The following is a 22939-nucleotide window of genomic DNA, read 5'->3' as shown; positions in this document are numbered from 1 at the left end:
CCTGTTCTCACTGGAGGTCAATGCCCGGCAGTCCCCTGTCCTCCCTTGCTCTCAGCTCAGGTCTGCCAACAGCAGCCTCTGAAGTGGTGATGGGGCTGGGGCCTGTGCCTGTAAATGTTTGGGTCAATGCAGCACAAAGATTAACCAGGACCAGCACATTGGGTCTGGGTTCTTGGTCTTTCTGCCCTTATCTACCCTGGGACACCAGTGGCAAATACCCCTGTACCAAAATGCTCTTGCCTGCCCTTTCCTTCGTGCTGGTAGGAATTGCTGCCCTGGGCAGAGGGGTGACTGTGGTCTCCTGGGTCCTGCTCTGCTTTAATTTACAGTGACTGATGCCAGCCTCAGTGAGGCTGCTTCCCTGCAGTGTCTCCTCCAGATCTGTCCCAGTAAAACTTTAAGTATACACGATGCTCCTGAGTTTGCCCCCTGCAGTAACTGGGAGTATGTTCCTCTGCTGGAAGCTGTGCTGAGGATGCAGGCAGATGTGCTCACATAACACACAGCAGAACTGTTCAGTGCTGTGATGCCTGGGGTACCCCCCCCAGCTGCAGGACTCCCTCATCCAGGGTCTTGGTCACTGCACCACTATCTCCTGAACTGTGAGCTGCTGCGGAGGGCTGCGTGTGTGACAGCTCTGAGCTGAAGGACAGGTACCAGAGCTGTTACAAGGTTAAAGCCTCTTGAATTTAAATCCTTCTGTAATGCATCTATACCCTTTGGAGCTGCCCTGTAAAGAGGCCTCCTAGCCAGGGCGGCCAGCGTGCCTGGGCAGCTGAGATGATGGGATTGGGCTGCCATGTGGGTGCTATGTTGGTCAGATGCCTGCTGTCTATATATTCTTCCAACATTTAATTGTCCCTTTATAATGTAGTAATGGCTTGCAGCAGGCAGCCTGTCCTGGGGCGCTGTGCTGTTTGCCTGGAGAAGTCTGTAGGAAACCTGCAGATGCTCAGTTTCCCTCAGCGGGTCAGTGACCGTGAGTGCCTCCCGTGGGGTACCCAAGGCCATTCACTTTCTCAACTCAGGAAGAAAACAGCACGGCAGGGTGGGGGCCACTGGCCGGCGGGGGCTTCCTGGAGGAAATGTGCTCACCTGGTGCAGGGAGGGCAAGGCATCTGCTGGGGAGGGGGGGCAAGCTGGCACCTTTTCTCACTTGGGGGCTCCTGTGGCATTGCCAAGATCTTGCCTTTCCTTCTGCATCAGTCTTTGCTGGTGAAATGGTTCACTGGAGCTGCTGTGAGCCTCACTGCTGAAATAACCTCACTGTTTTGTCCTGGAGCTTGTTTTGGGATGGGCCCCAGCACCACAACAGGGGTGGGGGGGGATGGTGGCATGCAGGGCAGGTGTGCACAGGGAGTGGAATGGGGTTTTAGTTTTTCCCAAATAGCAGCGGAGAGACTAGGTGCATGAAGAGCTCCAGCTTAGTGGGTCCTTCCCCATCTGGAAGGTGACAAACCAAAGGTGGCCCACAAATGCAGCCAGGATGCAGACAGCATCCCAGCCCTGTGGTCAGGGAGCTTTCTAGGGGTAGCAGGAAGGGCCCCCTTTCCAGGAGCATGCCTCAGTTTCCCTGTGATGTGCCTAAAATCAGTGGAAAGGGGAGCAGTTATTAACATAGGTACCTTCTGAACAGGACTTTGCTTGGAAATTACTGCAGGAATGTGAAATATGGAATATTTCTGTGTGAAGAGAAAATGATGAACTGGCTGGAGACAGAGTGCAAGGCTGCTCCCTTTACTTTATCCCATCTCCATCTCCCCCCAGCTTTCTTCACCTGCCTTGATGTGTGCATGTCCTGAGTTAAAGCGGTGTTGGCAGAGGCACAAAGTCCTGCAGCCCAAGTGCCTGCTGTGGGAGGAAGGCAGCGTGTGACTTGAAGAATGTTAAGGAAACTGTGGGAAGATTAGGAAATGTATGATGAGTTTTGATAACCAGAGGAAGCAGGTCATGTCCTGCTTCGAATGAGCTCTGCTTGGAGGTATGAAAGCAGCCTTTGTCACAGTCAGGAATCAGTCAGTCGTCTTGGCACTCTCCACTCTGGATGAAGATGCTTTGTGCTGGCAGGATGAAGCTGGAGACCTTTGGGATCTTGCTAGTGCTTGTCCACACATCAGCAGCCTGTGAGTTTGGTCCCTTTCCTTACAGTGTCACAGGGATTGTCTGCAGGATGACCAAGCCTGCGGCATTGCTGTGTAAGTATCTGCTGTACGGGGCTGCATTTCCCCCCTCTTCACCAGGAGAAAGTATTGGTAGAACAACCAAGTGAGGGGGTTTCTTGCTTCCCCAGCTCCTGTGGAAACTGTTTACCTAGTAAGATGCATTAACACCTGCCTGGGAGCACGAGTTAAAGCATGGGCTTCTGAACTAAATAGGCACAACTTCTCAAAGGAGCTAGGAAGTGGTCCCCAACCCCTCTCCTTAGCCCAAACTTTCATCAGTGTTCCTCACCGGGGTCTGGCGTGATGGAAGAAATAGAGCAAATGTGTTTGATGTCTCACCTTGCTGCAATCTCATCTCTTGGGGTTGGTGTGCAGAAGGGGAAAAATCGGAGTTCTCTGCTGCTGTGGGTGTATTTGCAAGGGTTTGGGGGCTTTGCAGGTGGGGGAAGAATAACTAGTGCTTCTGCAAAGGCTGGGAACAGCTCTGCCCCATTCCCCTCTGACAGCGGTACATGCAGAGGATGCTGGGCCAAAATGAGAGAGGGTATTTCTGGAAGAAAAAAATCCTGTGCAAGCTTGTGCCTGAGGCTGAGGCGGGAACGGGCTGGATAACATTTGGAAAATGGGTTCAGAAACTTGAATCTCAGTTTTCCTTTGGAGACCCAACAGCTGACCGCAATACAAGCAAGCAGCAGCAGAGGAAAGCAGTGGGGTAAAGCCAACAGTAGCCTTGGCCTTTCCAAAATCTGTCCCGAAGGTGCAGGTGAGGTGTGTGACAGCTAGGCTCAGTTCCCTGGAGCCAGTCCTGCTGGTGACCATTGAGCCACACACGCTGCTGTCCCCAGCTGCCATCAGCTGTTAAAGAATTTTTATTTCTTAATTTATACTGAAGATACTTCTAGTGCTTCCTTAATCTAATGGTATTGCCTTGGATAAAGCTCTTCTGTAGTGCTTTAATCCAGGGTGCGGACCCAGCTTTGCAGCCAGGAGACAGACTAACTTTGCAGTTTGGTATCTTTGTCCTTTTCTTCCACTGACAGTGAACCAGGAAACAGCACAGGTCATCCAAGCTGCATTCAGAAATGCCAGATTCCCAAATATCACTGGGGAAAGGTCCATGCGGCTCCTTGGCAAGGTGGCTTATGGGTTGACCAAGTGAGTATCTCTGTGTCTTTGGGCCAGGGGAGGTATGGGCTGATAGAGGGGAATGGAAACTGGCCTCCGAGGGAGCTTTGATCCAGCAGTTCCTGGTGAAAGCAAAGGTCTGGGCTGGGGCAGATGCATTCTGACCTATGTCATGCAGGCTACTTGCCCGTGAAGGTTTAGGTTGCTGATCTATTATTTGAGTTTTTCCAGCTTTCTGGGCAGCCAGTGGTGCACCACGTTGAGCGTATCTCTGACAGCAGGGATGGGGGGTCTGCCCCTGCAGGCTGGAGCTCCTGGGGCCCATCGCCGACAGATGGTGCCCATGGAACGTTGAGCAGCAGAGGGGACTTGGCCATGGCTGCCATAGCCACCCTCATCAGCAGGATGTCACTTGGTCACGCTTTGGCAAACAAGTTGCTGATTCTTATTTGAGGACAACAAATGCAATGGTGCAAATGCAGGATGTATTTCCTGCTGTGGCACAGAGCACTGCGACAAAACGGGGCCGTTTCTGCAGCACGTTGCTCTGTTTCCTGTATAAGCATTACCCCTGCCTTGTATCCAGACATTGCAAGGAAGGAGCAGTGCACTGAGGCTGAGCAAAAGCACTGTTGTCCTTGTGTGTGGCCCCTGTGACCTGCAAAACTCCTGTGTCTGGAGTTGGCACAGGCCCCTTGGAGACCCCCTGTCCTCAGGAGCAAACCTGTCTTGCCTGGTCACAGAAAACAGCCCCGGGGTTGGGGACAAACTGGGTTTCTGTTGTTTCCAGCATCCAGGTCAATGACTTGTCCATAGAGCAGAGTGAGGTGGAGCTCAAGGAGAACGATGCCATTCACATTGCCATTAAAAACGTGACTGCCTCCTTCAAAGGGACCCTGACCTACGGCTACGCTGGGGCCTGGTTGTAAGTACCTGGGGGCTGGCTGCTGCCGAAAGACAGGGCTGGCCCACAGCAGGATTAGATGTGGAGGGGCTGTGGTCCTTTGGCTCTTTAGTGACGGCAGCATTGCTTACAGCCTAAGCAGAACAACATTTCATACGCTAGCAGCACTGCTTAGCCCTGTTACTGCTACTCTCACCTTGCTTTCTGCCTTTCCATCCCCACTGTTGCCCCTTGCATGAGGAGATGGCCAGAGCATACAAGTTGACTTCTTCCCTCTCCTTTGCTGCCCCATAAACTCTGACTGGGGGGAAAAAAGATGCTTAATGCTCCTGTTCTCCAAAGTGCTCCTGAGGCAATGGTTTGGAACAATTTAAAGTCAGAGTACTTGAGGTGGGCTGCTGCATGCTGGGGTTTGGCACACCACAGTGCAAGGACTGATGTGAGAGGTGTTATAAAACCCACCCCGTGGCTCATGTGTGGTCAGGAAGAAGCTGCTCGCAGCACAGGTTGCTAAATGTCCTCTCTTCTGCCATTACAGTTTGCAGCTTTTTCATTCAGTTGATTTTGAAATAGAGTCCTCCATTGACCTCCAGATAAACATTAAACTGAGTAAGTAACAGCTGGGGATTGCTAGCTGCAGGGGTCTCCGTGTGTGTGCTTCCTCCGGGCGGGGGGCAGTGAGGTGGGGCTGGCTCTGCTCACCTCTGTGGGGATAGGATGGCATCTGGAGGTGGGTCTCTCCTACCCAGTGTGCCCAGGGCGGCAGGTAATGTGGCCCTTGAAGACCTCATAGTTTTAAAGGATCAAGCAGAGGAGGCTGGTATAAGTCTTTTCAGCAAATGCTGATCTACACCAGCAGCAAGTGAAGAATGGTCTGGCCTTCTGGACTCTCTTTGGGACCAGCTTTTCATGTCCTGCTGTTCAGGATGATTTGAAAAAAACAGGGGGATGTTTCGAAAGAGTGAGCCAAATGAGGGCTTTGGTGCAGGACATTTGAACTTCCTTTTAGTCCACTTTTTCAGCTGTCTCCAGATCAAGGCCCAAGGTGTGCTCTGGGAAGTGAAGCCTCTTCCTTGGGGAGGTCAGTGGACTTGGATTAGAAAGGGGCAGAGGCAAACTACACCCCTCTGCTTCCCATAAAGGATGAGAGGAATGTGGAATATCACACATGCCCCAAAATAAATTTCCTGCCTCAAAACACATTTTCCTGGTAAGGTCCCAGAGGGAGAGCAGCGTGAAGCTCTCAATGACAGTATATTGCAGTTTCCAAACTCTTTGCAATATGACTTAATTCCCTCCCCGCTCCGGTGTGTCGGTTGCACATACTGCCCAGGTTCTCCTGGGTGATGTTAGGGGACAACACTGTCCTTGATGACAGGAGCTAGCGAAACTGGCAAGCATCCAAATGAAGTGTGAAGAAAGGTGCCCAGTAGACTAGCTCAGCAGGAGTTGTTGAGCAGAAACCCTATGTTCAGGTGTAAGGTAGCCCATCTGCCCTGACTTTGCGGGGTCCTGAATCTTTTGGAAACATCACACACGAGGTATGGGGAACTCTGACTGGTCCAGGTCTGCAGTGTCTGTAAAGTACACTTGTCCTCCTCATCTCCATAGCAAATTAGCAATTTTTTTTTTTCCTTTCATCCCGAGCAGTGTGCCAAAGGGACCAAGTGGCTGCTGATGCCTCAGACTGCTACCTGACTTTCCACAAACTCACGCTTCATCTCCAAGGAGACAAGGAGTGAGTCTGTCCCCCTTCAAAATCAGGCTTTGCTTGCCCCACTGCTGGTCCCTGAGTGCTTCAGCCCAAGTGTCACCCACTGTGGGGACCACTGGGCAGTCCTTGACAGTGCTCCCTGTCTGACGCAGACCAGGCTGGCTGAAGCAGCTCTTCACAGACTTCATCTCCTTCACCTTGAAGCTTGTTCTCAAGAGTGAGGTAAGATCAGCCACTGCTTGTGGACGGAGGAAAGGTCGGTTTGTATGCTAGGCACTTCTCTGCTCACATGTGCCCACAAGATAATAGCAAGATAACTTTAGTGCCTGCAAAAAATTAGACAAATAAATAGAATCCACAAAAAACCCCAGCTTGGACCAGGTGAGAGGCTGTGCTGACACTGGAATCTCTGACAGTGCCAGACTCTGACCAACAGCCCCCAGATTGCAGAACAAGGCCAGCTCTGCTCCACAACCCAAAATCCTAACCCCTGCCTTCAGTTCTTCCCCTCTTTTCCTCTTGTAGGTGTGCAGCGAAATCAATTTTCTTGCCAAGATGCTAGCAGATTTTGTACATGATTTGGCCGGTAAATATCCTTGATTTTCTGCTTTCTTTTTTTTATGTGCAAATTTTAATATTTGAGCCCCAGCAGGTCAGTAGCCATACCCATCAAAAAAGTCCTTTGAAAATGTGTATGGGATTCCAAGCCCTCAGAAAACAGCAAAATAAACCTTAGCAATGTTATGTGTTGAATTTTCTGCATTGGGCTGATTTTTTTAAGGGTGATTGCACTGGCTGAAATGCACGTTTCAGTTCATAAGGTATTTCTTCATTGTGTGTAATGACCAGAGGTACAGGATAGCTGCAGAAGGATCGATGTTGGCTAGGAACAGGAGCATGCATTGGCGTATTGGGGCTGAGATATTACAGCATCTGTATCTGCCTGTTGGAGGTTTTCCCATGGTTCCCAGTCCCACATACCAGGGAAAGGAGCAGAAACTCAGAGCAATTACTCAATTTCCCAGTGGAAAAACTGAGTCAGTGAGCAGTAGCAGGATCAGCACTAGCACGCAAAGGAGTGGGACACCCCCACCAGTCCCATCCCTGTGTCCCAATCATCTTCTGCAGCAAGTCCTAAAAGTGACTGTTGCAAGCTCTGCTTAAGGTCATATTTCTGGTGTGAGGTTTTTGTGTTTTCTTCCTGCAGCAAACTTTGTCCGGGATGAGGATATCAGTGTTGATATCTCCCTTGCATCAGCTCCTTTAATAAAAGCAAATTACCTAGAATCACATCACAAGGTAAAGTAACCCAGGCTGCTCAGAGACCAAAGGTTTTGTGCTCATGTTCACTGGAGGGCTGAGAGGGGCTGGTCCCTTGCTGCTGTGCGGTGCTGCAGCCAAAGGTGAGCCTGCAGCAGGGTCATGCCAGCCTTTCGCCCAGCCGCCCACCTTGCGCTCTGCTCCGAGGCCAGCCTGCCCGGTCTGCGCCTCGCAATGAAAATGCAGGTATTGACACGTGGTCCTGTCTCCCTACTGCTGGTTGTGGCCAACGTGCCTGCTTTCCTTTAAAGGGCCTTGTCCTGTACAAGAACTACTCTGATGTCTTCAGTGACTCCGTTTTCTCCCCGTCGCTGCTGACCGAGTCCCGAATGCTCTACTTCTGGCTGTCTGAACACAACCTCAACGCTCTGGCTTTGGCAGCTTTCTTAGACAAGCGCCTGGTATTGACCATCGGAGGGGAGAAGCTGCAGGTGATTTCAGGGGTGGTTTCCTCCTTACCTCATGCAATGTACTTTGGGGAGAGAGTAAAAAAAAATCTCTAAATGTTTTTTGGTGAGAGCTAGTTTCTGTAGAAGATAGAAATCTATAGTCAGTCATTACATGTGATCCTGGTTAGAAATCAGTACCTTCTTAGTGAGCATGTGCTACCAGGCAGTGTTACCCCTTAGAACAATAACACCAGCTGGCAGAAAACTTGTCTTCTGAATTGACAGGATTATCTGTGGGAGTACTGAAGTAGAAAAGCGGTGAACTCAGGAGGAACTCAGCCATGCCTCTGAACTGGCTGCAAACTACCTGTCAGCACTCTGGCCCATTCAGCTTGCACTGGGGCTGATCATAACCTTGTCTTTCATTTTTCTACAATCTATTTCTGGTTTGTTTCTGAAGGCGCTGTTTGAAATGGAAGACACAGAAGCTCAGCGGAAGGCAGTGCAGATGGTAATTTTTGCTCCTATTCAGAGCATTTTATGTCAAATAAGGAATTTTTCAAATGGATTCTGTTGCACTGTAACATCTCGTCCTTCCCTCAACAGCTTGAGTCTTGGGTGGGCCTGATGGGGAAAACCAGGGGCTGATGGAGAAACTTGTGCTTTGCAAGGAGGATTTCTGCACCATCCATGCTGGCACAGCTTCCCTGAAACCTGGCTGGGTTATTTGGCTTATGTGAACTGGAGGAGGAATTGGGGACTACAGAAGAGATGCAGCTGTGTGGCAAGTTTGCATGAAATTGGAATGTGGTATGGGAAAAGCCTGACTCTTCTGTTCCTCTTTACTTGACCAGATTTTTCAAGGCACCTCTTACAATGACTCTGTGGCCAAGGTGTGGAGCGTCGCCCACCCCCAAATCTCCTTTCAGCCTGAAGGAGCAGTTGTGAAGTCTTTGGTAGCAGTGGAGGTCAGCACCCTTTCTGCAGGAGAAGAGTCCCTGATGCTTCTATACATGGAGAAGGTTAGTTCTTGCTTCTTCCGACTGTGAAGACCTTGGGATAGGCTCTGTCCCGAGTCTGGACTGCTTCTGGTGTGCAGGGACAGTAATGGCAGGGAGCCCTTTGGGAAGGGTGGGTGGCTAAAGCACGCGAGGTGGCAAAGGTGCATCAGTTCCTTTTAACACTGCCTTCTATTCCCTCAGCATTCCCCTGGGAAAGGCGATAGTGACTGTGCTGACCCAGAGCCTCCTCTATTAGGCCAGCCCATCGCTGGTATGCAGGGGGATAAAAGCAGTGGAAAGCTCTGAGCCCCCACTAACCTGTATCAGAATGGTGAAACTCCTTTAGCTGAGGTATTTTAGGAGAGAATGAAGAGAGAATAGGATATTTAGGAGAGAATACATGGGAATGTATTTGTTTTGAAATCTTCTCATTCCCACATTCTGGCTCTGGCCCCCACTTAGAGGATGGCTGTCTACTGAAATGAGGATACAGCTCTGAAGAATGCAAAGCTCAACATACAACCTTTTCCTCTATGTATGCCTGTACAAAAGTTCCTGCTTACACTGTATTTTACCCCAAACTGCTTTATACTGAATCTAAGGAGGCAAAAAAAACCCCCTCAAACCCAAAACCCAACCAAAACCAGCCTTGCTGTTGTGGGTAATGTGCCAAACAATCAATATGTTTGTCCAACCTTGTAATTATGGGCTGCTATGGATGCTAAACATTGCACAAAAACAAATCCCTGCCTGAGGGTAGACCACACTATTTAAAGGGTTAAGCTGTAATCAAGAATAATGCCTTCCCTCTGCAAGTATCCCACCTTAGCAGGGTGTTACTAGGAAATACCAGGGATCTTTTTTGTGCTCCAGGAGGTGCCTTGAAACAAATTGTTAGTGGGACTGCAGAAGCCCTGAACTAGAGATTGTCTCTAAAATTGTGGCTCTCAGGATGTGATCCGCTTCTGGCCTGCCAGTCTCCTGGTTATGACCTGCAACTGGATCACAAAATGTCCATTTTAAGTGAATGTTTGCATACAGGAAAAAGCAAGAAAATGAGCCTAAATGGCCGTAATTCAGAGACTGCTTTATTTTTTCTTTCGGTTACAAATGCAAACACTATGGTGACATTACCTGTGGTAGCCCTGGCTACCGCTGGGACTGTCTCTCCACACCCAGTCTGATATCTTTCCTTGTGAGATGGATGGTCGTTGGGAACCAACACTCTAGATAACCATTTCCTTCCTAATGCAGGATTTAGTTCACGAAGTGGCAAAAGCATCAGTCCTGTGGATGAGCCAGTCTAGAGCCCCACAGGCTGAGGCTGTGGGCATCAGGGGGGAATTAGTTGCGTGGAAATGGAGAAGGAAAATACTGACCTTCTCTAGTAATACCTGGAGGTAAAGCCAGCAGAATGTTGAACTCCGGGTCATAGAAAATAAACCAGAATGTCCAAATGCAACTCCATGCTATAAGGCAAGATGAGCTACATCCCAACCGTGCTGTTCATCTCTGTGCAGGAAATCACAGTCACCGTTCAAGCTGCCTACGCGGAAAAGAAACTCATTTTGCACCCTTTGGACTCCAGGTTGGTACTGTGGTCTCTTGTGGCTTTCACTGCCTCTTTTAGCTTATGTCTGAACAAAAAGAGGATCTCTCCAGCCCTTAATGAGTTTTTTCCTTCCCTTCAGGATAGACTTTAAAGTCTTTAAATGCACAGCTGATCCAAGTGGGGTAAGTCCTAAGAAAGTATTCTCTAGGCCATTTGTGGCTAAACGTTGTCTTTAAATCCTTTTTGTATGAATTTTCTGGCTTTCAGAATGACCCATCCATAAGAAACTTCCTGCACACAATGATCTCAGTTGTTGGGATCCCAGAAGTGATTTCAAGTGAGTTTTCCCTTTGGGGAAGTGCCAACCCACTCCATAAAGTATCTAAGATCAGATGTCCTAAAGTTAAACACTGACAAGATACATCAATAACCCTGACAGCTGGAGGGGGGTCGGGGGGGACACTACGTTACTGATGCAAGTTTCTGCTGGATTCACTTGGGGAATGGGGAAGCCTTTGTAAATGGCTGGGACAAAGGAAAAGAGAGTTTTCCATCAGGCCAAAGGTCATGGGGTGTTGAGGCACAATTAGCTTTTGGCAAAAGGCAGACAAAAGGCTGCAGTACATGACGAGCAGCAAGCCAGGATGGCTGTATCTGTAACTGGATGGGTTTACTGATTCCATAGAGATCGGAACAGCTTTGACTTCACTGATGAACAGCAAAGGGCTTAATCTATTTGAGATCAAAAATCCCGAGATCATCACAAGAAAGGTAAGCAGAGTTCAGAAATACCTGGCTCTCAAAGCCCTTCTTGGGAGTGTGGATAAACTAATATAATACTTTTTTCTCTTCTCCTTTTTTTAGGGATATGTAATTGTACAACTTGACTTTAGCTTCCCAAATCATTTGCTGCTTGATTTTCTTGAGAAGAGATTATAGAGCTGATCCCTTCATAAAGGAGCATAGGAACTCGTTACAAACAGAAGGGTTGTATGTGAACCCATTAAAAGATCAGCTGATTTAAATATGCTTCGGTTTAATTTTCTTTTCCTGAGAAATGCTCCAGTCTCCATGCAATTGCACTTGTGCAGAGCCTTTCTTCTGTGAAGATCCTGAAGTCCGCACCTCTACGCATGCTACTTTTTCCAGGATCTTTAAAGGACTTGTGTGCTTAGGAGTAAGGGTTAGACTCCTGAAGTGCATGGGCTCTGGGTTAGCACTCATGGAGATGGCAGAAATGGGCTTTGCCTACTTTTTTGGCATCTCTGTTCTTATGTTTTGGAAACGTAGAACCTTTTGTGCTGATCTGGGTTTTGTTTCTGCCATGGGCCAAGAGACCCCTGATGTTGACAGACTTCAGCAACCCAAATGATGTTACCAAGCTTCAAGTAAGCTCAGAACAAGTTATGCTACATGACAGGGGTATGGCTGAAGAAGGTAAATGGGACATGAATTTACAGTGCAGTCCAATAATGGAGTGGTCTTGTGCCCTGGCTGCTTTCTTTACAGAGCCTGTAGACTCTGTGTAGAGCTGTAAAGCAAATTGTTATGCCAGTGTTGTTGAGACTGTGGAAGCAAACTTGAGAAAAGCAATAACAATGATAAGGATGCCAAAACGATTGTAAGAGAAAGTGTGTCTGGTCAGACAGCAGGTTCCTGTTCCTTCCTACTTCAGTGCAGTAATTTCTCTGAAGTGGCTCCGTTATTTTCCTGTACCGATTCATGCTTCCCTTTTTTTAATTTGTCTCTTCATGTGGTTTGTGGCTCTGCATTGCCATGGATGCTGTCCCCTATCCTGCTCAGCACCTGAGGCCACCAGCCTGTCCCAGCTGCTGGGTTAACGTCTCTTCAGTGGTCATGGTGCCCAGCGGGGGGAGAAGGACGGGGTGTGTGCGGTGGGCTGGGTTTGCAGGTTGCTCCATGGCAGCCAGGGAAGGTTTATCTTGCTGGGTCTCAGCTGGTTGTGTCCATTACAGATGGGAAAGGTGTGTGCCGTGGTGTGGCTAACAGTGGCCTGGAGGAAGCCCAGGCGCAGTGGGCAGCGTTCCCCCCCTTTCTGCCCCGCTCCCCTCGCTGGCTCCCGGTACCGACTTGGGCATTGCCCATACCCCTCACTGAGGTGACATTTCCCTCTCTGCACGGCGATGCCCGCCGGACACCGCGGGAGCTGGCTTCTGTCAAGCCACGGCCCTCTGGTATGGCGTCCCGCTAGAGGGATGAGCGTTAATGAAGGAGGAATGGCAGAGCTGCCTTGGGGCCGCCTCGCCCTGCCGGGGGGAAGGTGGCTGCTGGGGACCCTGGGGGGTGACAGGCTGCCCCTGCGCGGAGGCTGTGCCCAAGGGGCCAGCGGCCGGGAAGCTGCGGTGGCCCCCCGCCGCCCCCAGGGCCCGCGCCTCGCCGCCAGCCCCCGCCAGCCCCCGCCGCACGATGGCGGCGCAGCCCGGCCCGCCCGGCGCAGAGCGGGCACCGCCGCCGCCGCCCCACGTGCTTTCCCGGCAAGGCCTCGCCGCCGGCCGGTTTCGGTTTCGCGGCGGCGCGGGCTGAGCCGCGCTATGGCAGCGCGCTGGAGCGGCCGGGCGGCCGGGTGAGTGCCGCTGCAGGCGGGGTACGGGGCTGCGCGGCGCCTCGGCGGCCCCCACGAGGGGACCGTGCTGCCGGGCGCTGGCGGCTGGCGGCACCGCGGCCGGTGCTGCCTGGGGCGATGCGCGGCCGCCGGCCGGGGGATGCTGGGGGCTCTCGGGCGGGAGTTTGGCCGCAAAGGGGTTGCGAGGGCCACGCTGCGGCAGCCGCTGGCCTGGCGGGGAGGGAGGTGCGATGGGCCGGGGCGGCAGGCGCAGCCTGTTGCCTCCCCAGCTGCTCCCACCCGCCCATCGCGCTGCAGGCGAGACCCCCGTGGCACCCGTCTCTGCCCAGACCTCGTCATTTATTGCTTCGTGGGTTTTTTCTGGTAAACAGGTCATGAAACGGCACTGTGTGCCAGCTTGACTTGCCTGGGACTCAGAGACAGACCACATCCAGCTTCCCCGTGTAGCTTCCAGGCATCTGGAGAAATCCTAGTAATGTTTGCTTGTTGCACCTTACCTGGAGATCGCTGCATGCACAGTTCTATCTAAAAACCCGGGATTTTTCCTCAAATTGTTTACATCTGCTGCATTCTTACTTAAACCTTTTCCCCGCTCCAAAGGAAAGACAGGTTGCTTTTTTCGCTTAGGTGTGATTAGGCTAAATAAATATTTCCCCATGTGCCAGAATCATCAGATATATGCATATAAATAAAAATATTCTAGTTGCAAGACCATTAACAGCAACCCAATCAGAGTTTACTCCACAGGGGGTGTTTGCCTCCAGGTCCCGTTTCTTTGGACCACTCCCCAAAAGCTTCACCTAAATTATCTTTTAGCTATAGATTTTAGAGTAGTGTAACACTCATCAGTTGTTCTGGTCGGGTGTGTTTGCCACTGGTCAGTTGCAGTTGGGGAATTCCTGGCTGTCTTCACTTTCAGTTTGCACTGTCTTTTGTTCAGCTGGTCCCTAAGGCGCAGGAGGGCTGTGTGCCTCGGGAGAACATGGGGGTGGCAAGCAAAGAAATCAACACCGTGGATGTTGTCCCCCAGTTCCTCAGTTTTGTGACACCCCCCCTTGTTTTTGGTGCTGCCGCTCTGTTTCTGGGCTTTCAGGTAAGGAGCATGTGATTGTCCCATTATGCAAGAAGTTGGTAGATTTGCAACAGGGAGCTTCACCTTTCATTTTTGTTTTCCCTGGCTGGGAGTGGTGTGAAAACCAAGTTGGGCAGGGGAGGTCTATTTTTGCGATGTGTTTTAATGATGTTTCTGCATTTGAAGGGTTAGGGCAAGGCCTAAAAGTTTTCTGGCTCTTCTTGGGAGTTTTTTGTGCTTGCTTTTGAGCTCAGAGGCATTTTACTGTAGGTTGCTGCCCGTTATTTCTGATGGTCTTATTTAGCAGACCTGTAGCCGCTGTGCTGTGCACTATTGCCTGAGCATTCATCCAACTTTTCAGTGTTGTTTTGTTCTTGAATATGAGTCCTTAATTCATGTGAGTCTACTCTTTGCCTGAATGGCTTTCAGTCTTCATTAGCGTTAAGGTCGGAGTTATTTATATGTGAACGACTTCACTCTTGGTCATCAGGGGAATAAAGTCAGGGGATTTCTGGTTTTGGCTGGAGGAAAGTAAAGTGAAAGTTCCTAAAAGTTGACCCATTAGCCTACTGGGACATGAAGTTTGTTTTGCAGGAAGCCCTGTTATTTTGGCTTTTGCTTAAATTTGAGATGTTTGAACATTTTCCTTTAAGCTTTGCAGTTAATTGAAACATTGTTTCTTTTATTTTAATGCATGTGTTACTGTTAACATTCTTTATTTATATAATTGATAAGACAAGGTGTTACATAACATTCCTGCTATTTATACATTTTATAAAATGTTATATTTTATATAACATTTATATTATAAATATATACGTATATATAAAAAATACTAAAACATTTGGAATGAAAACTTGCAGACTCCTTTCCAAGAAGGTTCAGAATTTCAGGTTTTCGCATCATTTTTAGCCTGAGGAGAAAGCACCTGGTTAAGCCCAAATTTCTTGGCATTTCACCAGGAACTTTTTTGTTGTTCTTGTTAGAATATTGAATGACAGGCATTAAGAGAATTTTTGCAAACTGGGGCTTTTGCAACCCATGTTTTGATGGATCCTAAAGCTGCCTCACTTTTTATGTAATGCATCCTGAAAGCTTGATCTGGAATAGGAACCCTGGATAAAGTATTTCTTCTAGGGATACTGTAGTACAACAGTGTATGCTGAAACTGCATAATAACCACCCTTGACATGGTTTTGATCTGAAGAGTGAGAGGTTCGTTAAAGAGCATACAGTGTCACCAGGTGTGCTCTTATTGGTTATCTGCTTGGCTTTCAGAGCACAGGAACAGAAGAGGCTGATGCGGTCCCTTCCACCCATCTGCAGCACTCCTATCACATCCCTTTGCTGAATTTGCCACAGTCTCAAAACGTGCAAGGTTGTTTGAAGAGGCAGTATGGAGAGGGCAGAGAGTGGTGCTGGATTATGGGGTAAAGGGGTATCCTCTTACACATGAGAAGGACAAATGTCTTGAGGAATTTTACCTTCAGTGCTCCAACCTTTGTTTTGTCTTCAGCTTCTAGGTGCATTCCATGCCCAGCAGCGATGTGGGGAGGTGATGTTCTTTCCATGCAACGTTCCCCAGGGAGGGGCATGGCTGTGCTGTGAGGTCACCCCACCACGAGCATAACTTTCTGATGAATTAGGAGTTGTCCCTGCTCAGATGGGAAAGTCTTGTCTCTTTCCATCAGAGCATCCTTCTGTCTTCCACTTCTGTTTTGAATTCTTCCCTTGGCTCCATAGGTGTCTCCCGCTTTCCTCTTTGGCCAGGTCAAGAAGGCAGTAAAAATAAAAAACCTGAAGGCCTGTGGCTTATTTTACTGTAGATTTGAATGGTTGGTGTGGAGGAGAGCATGTCTGATAGGTGAGGGTTGAACATTAGGTGGGCTCTCCAGCATGACTCCCCTGTCTTTCCTCCCTGGTTGTGGCTGGACAGGAAATGTGTTCAAAAAATGACAGCTACTAGGGAATGCTGCTGTGAGCACCAGCCTCATTAGCAAATTAAATTATTCTACCCAACAGGATGCTTCCACTCAACGGTGTTGCTGTTTTTTTGCTGGACTAGGTTGGCCGCTGTCCCGTCCCCACCCCACATAAACTCAGCTGTTACAGTAGCTGGGGGAATTTTTCCCACACCACACACAGGAGTCTGAGACCTACTGCCTGACTTGAGCAAGCTGCTGCATCAATGTCCATGGAGGGGCTAAGAGGAGCAGGCTGGCATAGAAGACTAGTTCAAGTCGGGCAGTGACAGCAGGAAAGCTGTGATTCCCTTGAAGTGATCCTGTAAAGCTTGCCTTCACTTGCATCTTAGGGTATAAGTCTCAATCCTGCATTTTCATCGCATCAGTAGTGAATCCTCAAATGCCCAAACTTTGTGGTCACTGCTGGTTTGAGTTGAGGTTGCTAGAGGTGAAAAGCTCCACATCTCTGCCTTTGATTCCAGAGTCAGCTTCTAGATCTGTGACCCTTTCATAGCTGCGTTCTGCTCTGTTGTTATCATCCCTAGGCTTCTGCACTGAGTGAGGCAACTGTGTATTGACATGCACCATGCGTTGGGGTGTCACTATGTGCTGAAATACTGCCATTAGCAGATCAGTTCTTCATTGAGGTATGGAGCAGAAGCCACATTTGCACTTGACAGCTGAAAGGAGGTGGACCGCACAACAATGCAGGTAGGAGACCATATGTGTGTGGCTTTGCTGAAGGAAAGAGGTGGAAGTGGAGGGTGACATTGTCACCAAAGCAGAAATGAGTTGTTCATCCCCACAAAACAAGCAGCCAGAACAGCTGCCTGACCCCTTTGTCTAGGGAAATACTCTCCTCTTAGAGTCCCATGCCCCCCAGAGGTCCTGCTGCATGTGAAAGATGCCTGAGGTGTTGTATTTGGCAGATGGCCACTGCAGCTATATAGATGTCAACAGCTTCTCCCTGACTGATGCCAAGAGAGAGTGATTCCTGTTGTTTGCTCCTGTCCCTTGCAGTACCACTGCATTAGGGACTGTGCACGCAAGCACTGTGGTCCTTGCACCATGTAATGGCTGGGCTGGGTTTTACCGCGCAGCACTGTGAGAATAAGGCAGGTAAGAAATTCTGGATTAGACCAAGGGGCAGAAAAGCAGATCAGGTTGTCAAGGGCTCTGCTGGCTGCTCAACAGCAGGGCTGTGTGGTTGAAGAACTCCTGCTCTGATGCCCATTGCTACCCTTTCTGGTTTCATCCCTTTAGCCCCCACTTCAGAATGATGATCTAGACCTGGAAGCAGCTGTAGCAAGTGCCTGCCCCCAGCTAGTGGAGTTCCTCAGTCACCATCCTAACTGGCTGCTCACGACCTCCCGGCGCTTCCTCCCAGAGGTGGCCCTGAGTGGCCTGGATGGCATCACTGACCACAAAGAAAAGGTCTCGGTGCTCCTTGACCTGCTGGAGAAGGCTGGCCCTGCCACCTGGAAACAGTTTGCACAGCACCTCTGCATGGATTGTGACCTCCCCCTGGATCTGGAGATCCTGCTCCTAAGTTTTGCGGGAGAAGGTAATGGAGATCGGGCCAGCTTCCTCTGACCGTCTCCAAATACTGCCAATGCCTTGGCCCCCCACAGCCAACAGACCAGTCTAGGCAGTGAAACCACCAGTGCCCTTGCTTGTGCTGTCAGTGCCTCGGCAGTGAGAGGTGGCAGTCATCTCCATTGTGTCCAGGCAGCTACAAGCCTTTTTAACCAAGCCACTTAGTTTAAAAAATGATCTGACTTTCCTTCTGGTTCACCCTGTCTGTCTTTCACCATAATCTCTGCGGTAAGATCAGTCCCTTCAAAAATAGTTATTGCCAGCAAACAGCAATAGTTCACGTTTTCAGATGTGCTTTTTCACCACTGCTATGCCTTGCTGGTGTTGGTGGGAACTTTGTTTGCTTTCAATACAAATTAGCCTGATTTGAGGATGGAGGGTCCTGTGGACCTGGTGGGAACCTGCACAGTCATATCATCTGGATTCCTGAACTGGAAGCGTCCCCCAGGGCAAAGTTACTTTGCCCAGAGAGAAAGTAGTGTTCTTGAGTCTATTTGAAATGTAGGGGAAAATCTGTGCTGTGCTGTAGGGGTTCCCACTTGCTTTTTGTGAGAGTGAAGAGAGAGTGTCACGATAGCTGTGAGAGATAAAACTTTGATGCGATAGTAGCTCAGGAGTTTGGCAATAATTTTCCTTAATCAGAAAATTTAGCTTCCGTCCATATTTCCTGGTGAGCAAGTTTATTTTGCCAGGTTTTCTCTTCCAGATTTCTTGAAGGAAGATTTTGAAACTGCTGAAATTCGTTGTGGTATTTTTTTCTTGGAAGTAGAACTTTTGGCTTAGAAATATAAGTCGAGATAAAAAAAACCCAGACCCCCAGACACAAAAAGCCAAAAACAATAAAAATTGTGTACCCCTTCTCCAATAAAGCTAAGATGAAATTTTTTGATAATTTCAAGGTTAACTGTTAGATTGCCTTAGCTGGAGTGACTCCTAAGGAAAAGAGTTTCTGTCTGCATGGTGAGTGAGACTGGAGAACTGATGCAGACTAAAACCAATCCAGGGGGTGACCCAAGCAGTGCTTAGGCTGTGTAGTGGAGAAATAATGGGATCAAGTCTTCCAGCACCGGAACTGGCTTACTTTGCTTTGCATGGCACATGGGCCAGGAGTTGGGATATTCGAGCTGTGGAATGGATTTTGTGTGAGACTGTGGCACAGCAAGTGTGCCCATTTGGAGTCTTATTCTTTGTTGCTTTGCGCTGATGCTAGAGCTAGAAATACCAGCATACTGGCCCGCCCTCCCAGCTGGGAAATGCTGGAAACAACTTAGTTTCCAAAATGAATTAGCGTATGAAGGCTTCCCATCTGATATTGGAGAGCAACGCTTCCATTTTTCACTCTAAGCATGAGTTTATCTGAACAGAGTGTCCTGGTGGTATGTGGACTCCTGTTTGACCTGAGCAGGATCTCCCTCTGAAGCTCTGTAAACATTGTCCGTGGGGCTGGCTGTGCTGAGTGGGGTTTTGTGGCAGCCTGAGCCATGCAGTGAGTCAGGAAAGGCCCTTGACTGTGTTGCCAGTGGTTTCATCACAGAAACGTGATACAAAATCCTTCTTTGCAGAAATGGGGAGGAGTAGGGCTTCCCTTTTTAGCTACAGTATGGTTTTAGATCAGCCAAAGCCATGCATGCTCCGAGTTTGCATGTATCTTAGAGAAGAGTGGTTTCCCTCCTCTCTTGAAAGCATAGGTTAACTGTGGTTTAGAGCAAACTGAAAGCAAAACATCAGATGGGGAGCCTGAAACCTGGCTGTGTTGCATCAGCCCTTATACTGAGTCTTGGTTTGTGCCACTGTGTGTGTTGTGAGCTGCTTGCCCTTTGGCTTTGGCCAGCAGCACCCCAGTTTTCAAAAGCAGGATGCTTGCAGTAACTGTATTTAATTTCCAATTCAACTCCTTTAGATACCTTAAGCCAGGAGCAAGAAGCATGCAGAGATGTGAGTGCCTGCTCATCTGTGCCAAAAGGTAAGGCTGGAACAGAGCCTGGGGTGCTGTGTTTTTGGAGTTTATCTTCTGTGCCCATGGGCTAGACAGGGCTACAAGTGTCCCACGTATTGACCACAGTGCTGGCAAGTTGTTGGGAAGCCACTGCAACTTCAGGTTTGATATTCTGTTCTTGGTGCTTTCCAGATGAACCTCCTCTCTTTCATTTTCTCTCCCTGAATTTCAGAAAAGCCTTGTTAGCCCTGATTCTGCCAAGGAACTTGCTCATTTTAGCTTCTCTAGCCAAGGGAATCTCCCACATACTTTGCAAAATCCCCACTTGTTGCGCATTTACTGTGGTTGGCTACTGGTGAGTGGAGGAAGTTGGTCTGGTTTTTAAAGCAAGAGCACAAAGGCTATCCGGGAGTTGATTCAGCAGAAACCATTGCAGAGTTATCAGAATCAAAGCTTAAAAGAATGGATAGTAGTAATTCTAGGGCTTTCTTCGGGGGTGGATTTGGGACTGAGGCCTTCCCACTCAGTGCAGATCACGAAATGAGGGATTTGTTTTCAAGGTGCCTCCTCTTCCCCTGGCACTTTGCAGCAGCACCTGTCACCTGGATGTCAGTCAGAAGCCTTTGGTGCAATGTGAAAATACTGAAGGTATGTGCCACCACTGAGCGATGTCCCTCATGTGACAGCTGCTGGAATAACTGCAAGCTGCTGAATTCTGAGTCACCTCCTCAGTCACCAGATACTCAACTTCCAGAAAATGAAACATCAGCCCAGGTCCTCCCCATGGGAACAGCCTCACATCAGAAAGAGAGAGAAAGGGTGTGATTCTGGCATCCAGCTTGGCGAGAGGGTATACGGGGGAGGCAGTGGCAAAGGGAATCCAGATTATCCCAGAAAGCTGCCATCAGTTTCCTGCGTCCTCCTGAAACGTGTGCTCGGGGAGAACGAAGCAGCAGGAAATGAAGCCTTGTGTTCTGCAGGCTGCAGCACAGAGGAGTCACTGAGCCAGCGCCCTGGCCATGCAGAGAGCAAAGTGCAGCCCTTGTCTCCGTCGAGGTGCTTCATGTTGGTGGCAGGGAGTGACTTGCTGCTGGACTGCCATTGTCACAGGGTAACGGAAGCAGTTCCTGTGTTCAAAGCAAGGCAGGTGCATTGCCCAGCCTACAAGAAGACTTACCACTGCGGTGGTTGTGGTCAGTCTTGGAAAATGCAGGGCAGCTTTTCACAGCGGTATATGTAGCTGCTTCACCCAGTGCTCCGGGGGCAGCTGAGCTTGTGGAGGCTGACCTGGCAGCTGGCTGCGCTCACGAGGAAACTTTTGGTGGAGCTGAGATATGTCTAGTCATTGATAGTTCCTGCTCCTGCTTTCTTTCAGGTCCATCACATGGGCTTATCCTGCTCTTGGGTGGACTTAAATCCCGAGGAAGGAAATTGGACTGTAGGCTTTGCTGAGTGTAGCTGGGATTGGCGGTACTGCTGTTTGGTTTACCTCTGTCTCAAATGTGCCAGGCTTCTTTCACGTGCACAGAACCACTTCCTCCGTGCCCTGTGTAACTTTCCAGTGCTTGTGGTGTAAGTCTGATTAAGGCTGTCTGTAGCCCTTTGTGCTCTCTACTTCTGCATGCTCCTCTGAACCTAGAGTTGCATATACTTCATTTTTTTTCGCTGTGCTGCCAGTAGGGTCATTTGCTAGGATGCTTTTTGCTGGGCTGTTATGATAGTTTTTTGCTGAGGTTCTGGCACACTGTGCCTCTAAGCAAATGAGGGGATTCAGTAAAAGGGTCTGAGCATTGTTTGCTAAACCTGATACATTTCTTTCAAAACATGCCTTTTAAAATTAACGTGGTTTCCTGCAAGGATTTTCAAAGCCAGGCTTCCACCAGAAGCTTGTATCTCCCTGTTTCTGATGTCCTGGCTGCTGTTGGCTAAGAATGGTAAGATTTGGATATTAACAGCACTGTGAATTACAAAGTCATATTCCAGTATTAGATAAACATTGAATCCTTGTAGCTGATTGTGTGTCCCAGGGAGGAGGAAGGATCTGCTTGACTTCTTTGAAGAAACGCTCAAGTGGAAAGTAGTAGATCACACTGTGGCAGGCAAGATATATAAATAAACTGAAGTGTTGGAATTAATTGCCTGGAGAAGTTTAGGGATCTCCATTACTGAAGGTCTTTAAACCAGCCCAGACCCCTTGGTCACTCCTGAGAGCTGTAGCATATTGGAGGTGGGACAAGAGGATGGATTAGCCTCATGAGGATCCGTCCAAGCTGTCTTTCTGTAGCTAAATGCAGCTCTGCTTTTAGTTCAACATTTGCAAAATCAGTTCTGTAAACCCAGCTTGAATTTGCAAATAGTTTTGTTTCTCTGATTTTGCCTCTTCCACCCCTCAAATGCTTTGCTGGGGAGTCTTGCCCAGCTTTAATAAGATGTCATTCAGCATGCTCTTTTACATGTTTCTGACTTTGCAATTTTCAGGCTTTGCTCGATGTCGCCATGACCGCGGCTCTGTGAGTGATAAGGATGTTAAACGGCAGCGACTAGGTATGTAGATGTTCCAGAAGCAGAGCAATGGTGTGCTTTCCTCTGAGGGAGGACCTATTTAACTGCTTTGTAGAAACACCCAAGAAATCAGCCTCCTCCATTGAGGCAAACTTTCGTTTAGTAGCTGCATAAACTCTTAATGCAACAGGTATAAAATATACAGACAACAGGACCTGGCAAATAACAAAACCCATCCATTTCCATTTCAGAGATACATTAAATCTACCTGAGAAGAAGGGATAGAGATGGCATAGGCTAAGAACTCCCTTAAAGTGTGATATCCAGTAAAGCATTCAGTTGCAGGTCATCCCTGTATTTGTTTGCTTTTCTTTAAGCAAGTCAGGAGGCCTACTGACAATTTAAAACCCCTTAAAGGCTCCACAGTTTCTCTGTCTCACAAAAAACTTGTATGATTTTAGCTCACTCCTAATTTAGAGATGTCATCACTCATCTATTCAGTTACAAAGTTGAGCCAGAGTAATTCCAGGAAAAGACTGGGTACCCTGAGCAGACCAGTGGGCTGCATGAAACCAGTGTCCACATCCTTTCCTTTATCATCTGCCCTTACTTACCCTTTTCTACCTCTGTTTTTAGCCTTGCAATCCCCACGGTCCAGTGCTGCCCAGTGCCTGGTGGGGGAACACAGAGAGAATGGCAAAGCTAGCAGCTGCAGCTGGGCTGAAGCCAGTTTTTGAATGAAAGTTTGCATAGAGAAAAGTTCATGAGGAGATGCTCACGGGAGGCCAGGTGGTCTTGTCCCTTGGCAAAACTTGGCAAAGGTAACAACAGTGAGGATAGGGTTCTTCAGAAGATGTTCAGCGCCCTTAATTATCACCACTGCTCTCTCTTCAACAGAGAAGGGCTGATACCATCAGTGATCTCAAATTCTTAAGAGCAAAAGCTATGTCTGTTCCCAGGTGCAAATAGCCGAGCAAGCATGGCACAAGGCCAGCATGGGTGAACAGGGAATTATATGCCTAATACACCAATACCTAATTAACATCTTAAAGAGATTATATGATTTAATATCGATATAAAACTGTTTCACATTTTCCCTGAATTTTCTTCTTCTTTAG

General features: G+C 48.8%; 2 protein-coding genes across 6 annotated transcripts in view; both read left to right on the top strand.

Annotated features, from left to right (window-relative positions):
• Positions 1 to 1993: 1993 nt before the first annotated feature.
• On the top strand, positions 1994 to 11192 carry CETP (cholesteryl ester transfer protein). Its single transcript, XM_005446843.4, has 16 exons — positions 1994 to 2195; positions 3203 to 3317; positions 4078 to 4212; positions 4730 to 4800; positions 5842 to 5929; positions 6058 to 6127; positions 6431 to 6491; positions 7113 to 7204; positions 7477 to 7656; positions 8075 to 8125; positions 8469 to 8636; positions 10136 to 10203; positions 10307 to 10349; positions 10435 to 10504; positions 10853 to 10938; positions 11032 to 11192. Exons 1-16 carry the CDS (start codon positions 2045 to 2047, stop codon positions 11104 to 11106), a joined length of 1524 nt encoding a protein of 507 aa, XP_005446900.2. The 5' UTR covers positions 1994 to 2044; the 3' UTR covers positions 11107 to 11192.
• A 1467-nt stretch (positions 11193 to 12659) lies between these two features.
• The window catches only part of NLRC5 (NLR family CARD domain containing 5), a 51740-nt gene continuing 41460 nt past the window's right edge, over positions 12660 to 22939 (top strand). The window contains exons 1-5 of one of the 5 annotated variants that reach the window (XM_055726435.1): positions 12660 to 12751; positions 16333 to 16498; positions 17051 to 17351; positions 19284 to 19346; positions 21798 to 21863. In XM_055726435.1, coding sequence (XP_055582410.1) covers positions 16493 to 16498; positions 17051 to 17351; positions 19284 to 19346; positions 21798 to 21863 — 436 coding nt within the window. In that variant the 5' untranslated portion in view covers positions 12660 to 12751; positions 16333 to 16492. The other 4 variants (XM_055726434.1, XM_055726437.1, XM_055726436.1 and 1 more) reach the window with 4 other exon arrangements.

The sequence above is a fragment of the Falco cherrug genome, chromosome 14 (assembly GCF_023634085.1).
Source record: "Falco cherrug isolate bFalChe1 chromosome 14, bFalChe1.pri, whole genome shotgun sequence".
NCBI classification, from domain to species: domain Eukaryota; kingdom Metazoa; phylum Chordata; class Aves; order Falconiformes; family Falconidae; genus Falco; species Falco cherrug.
This window is presented reverse-complemented; position numbering and strand designations above follow the sequence as displayed.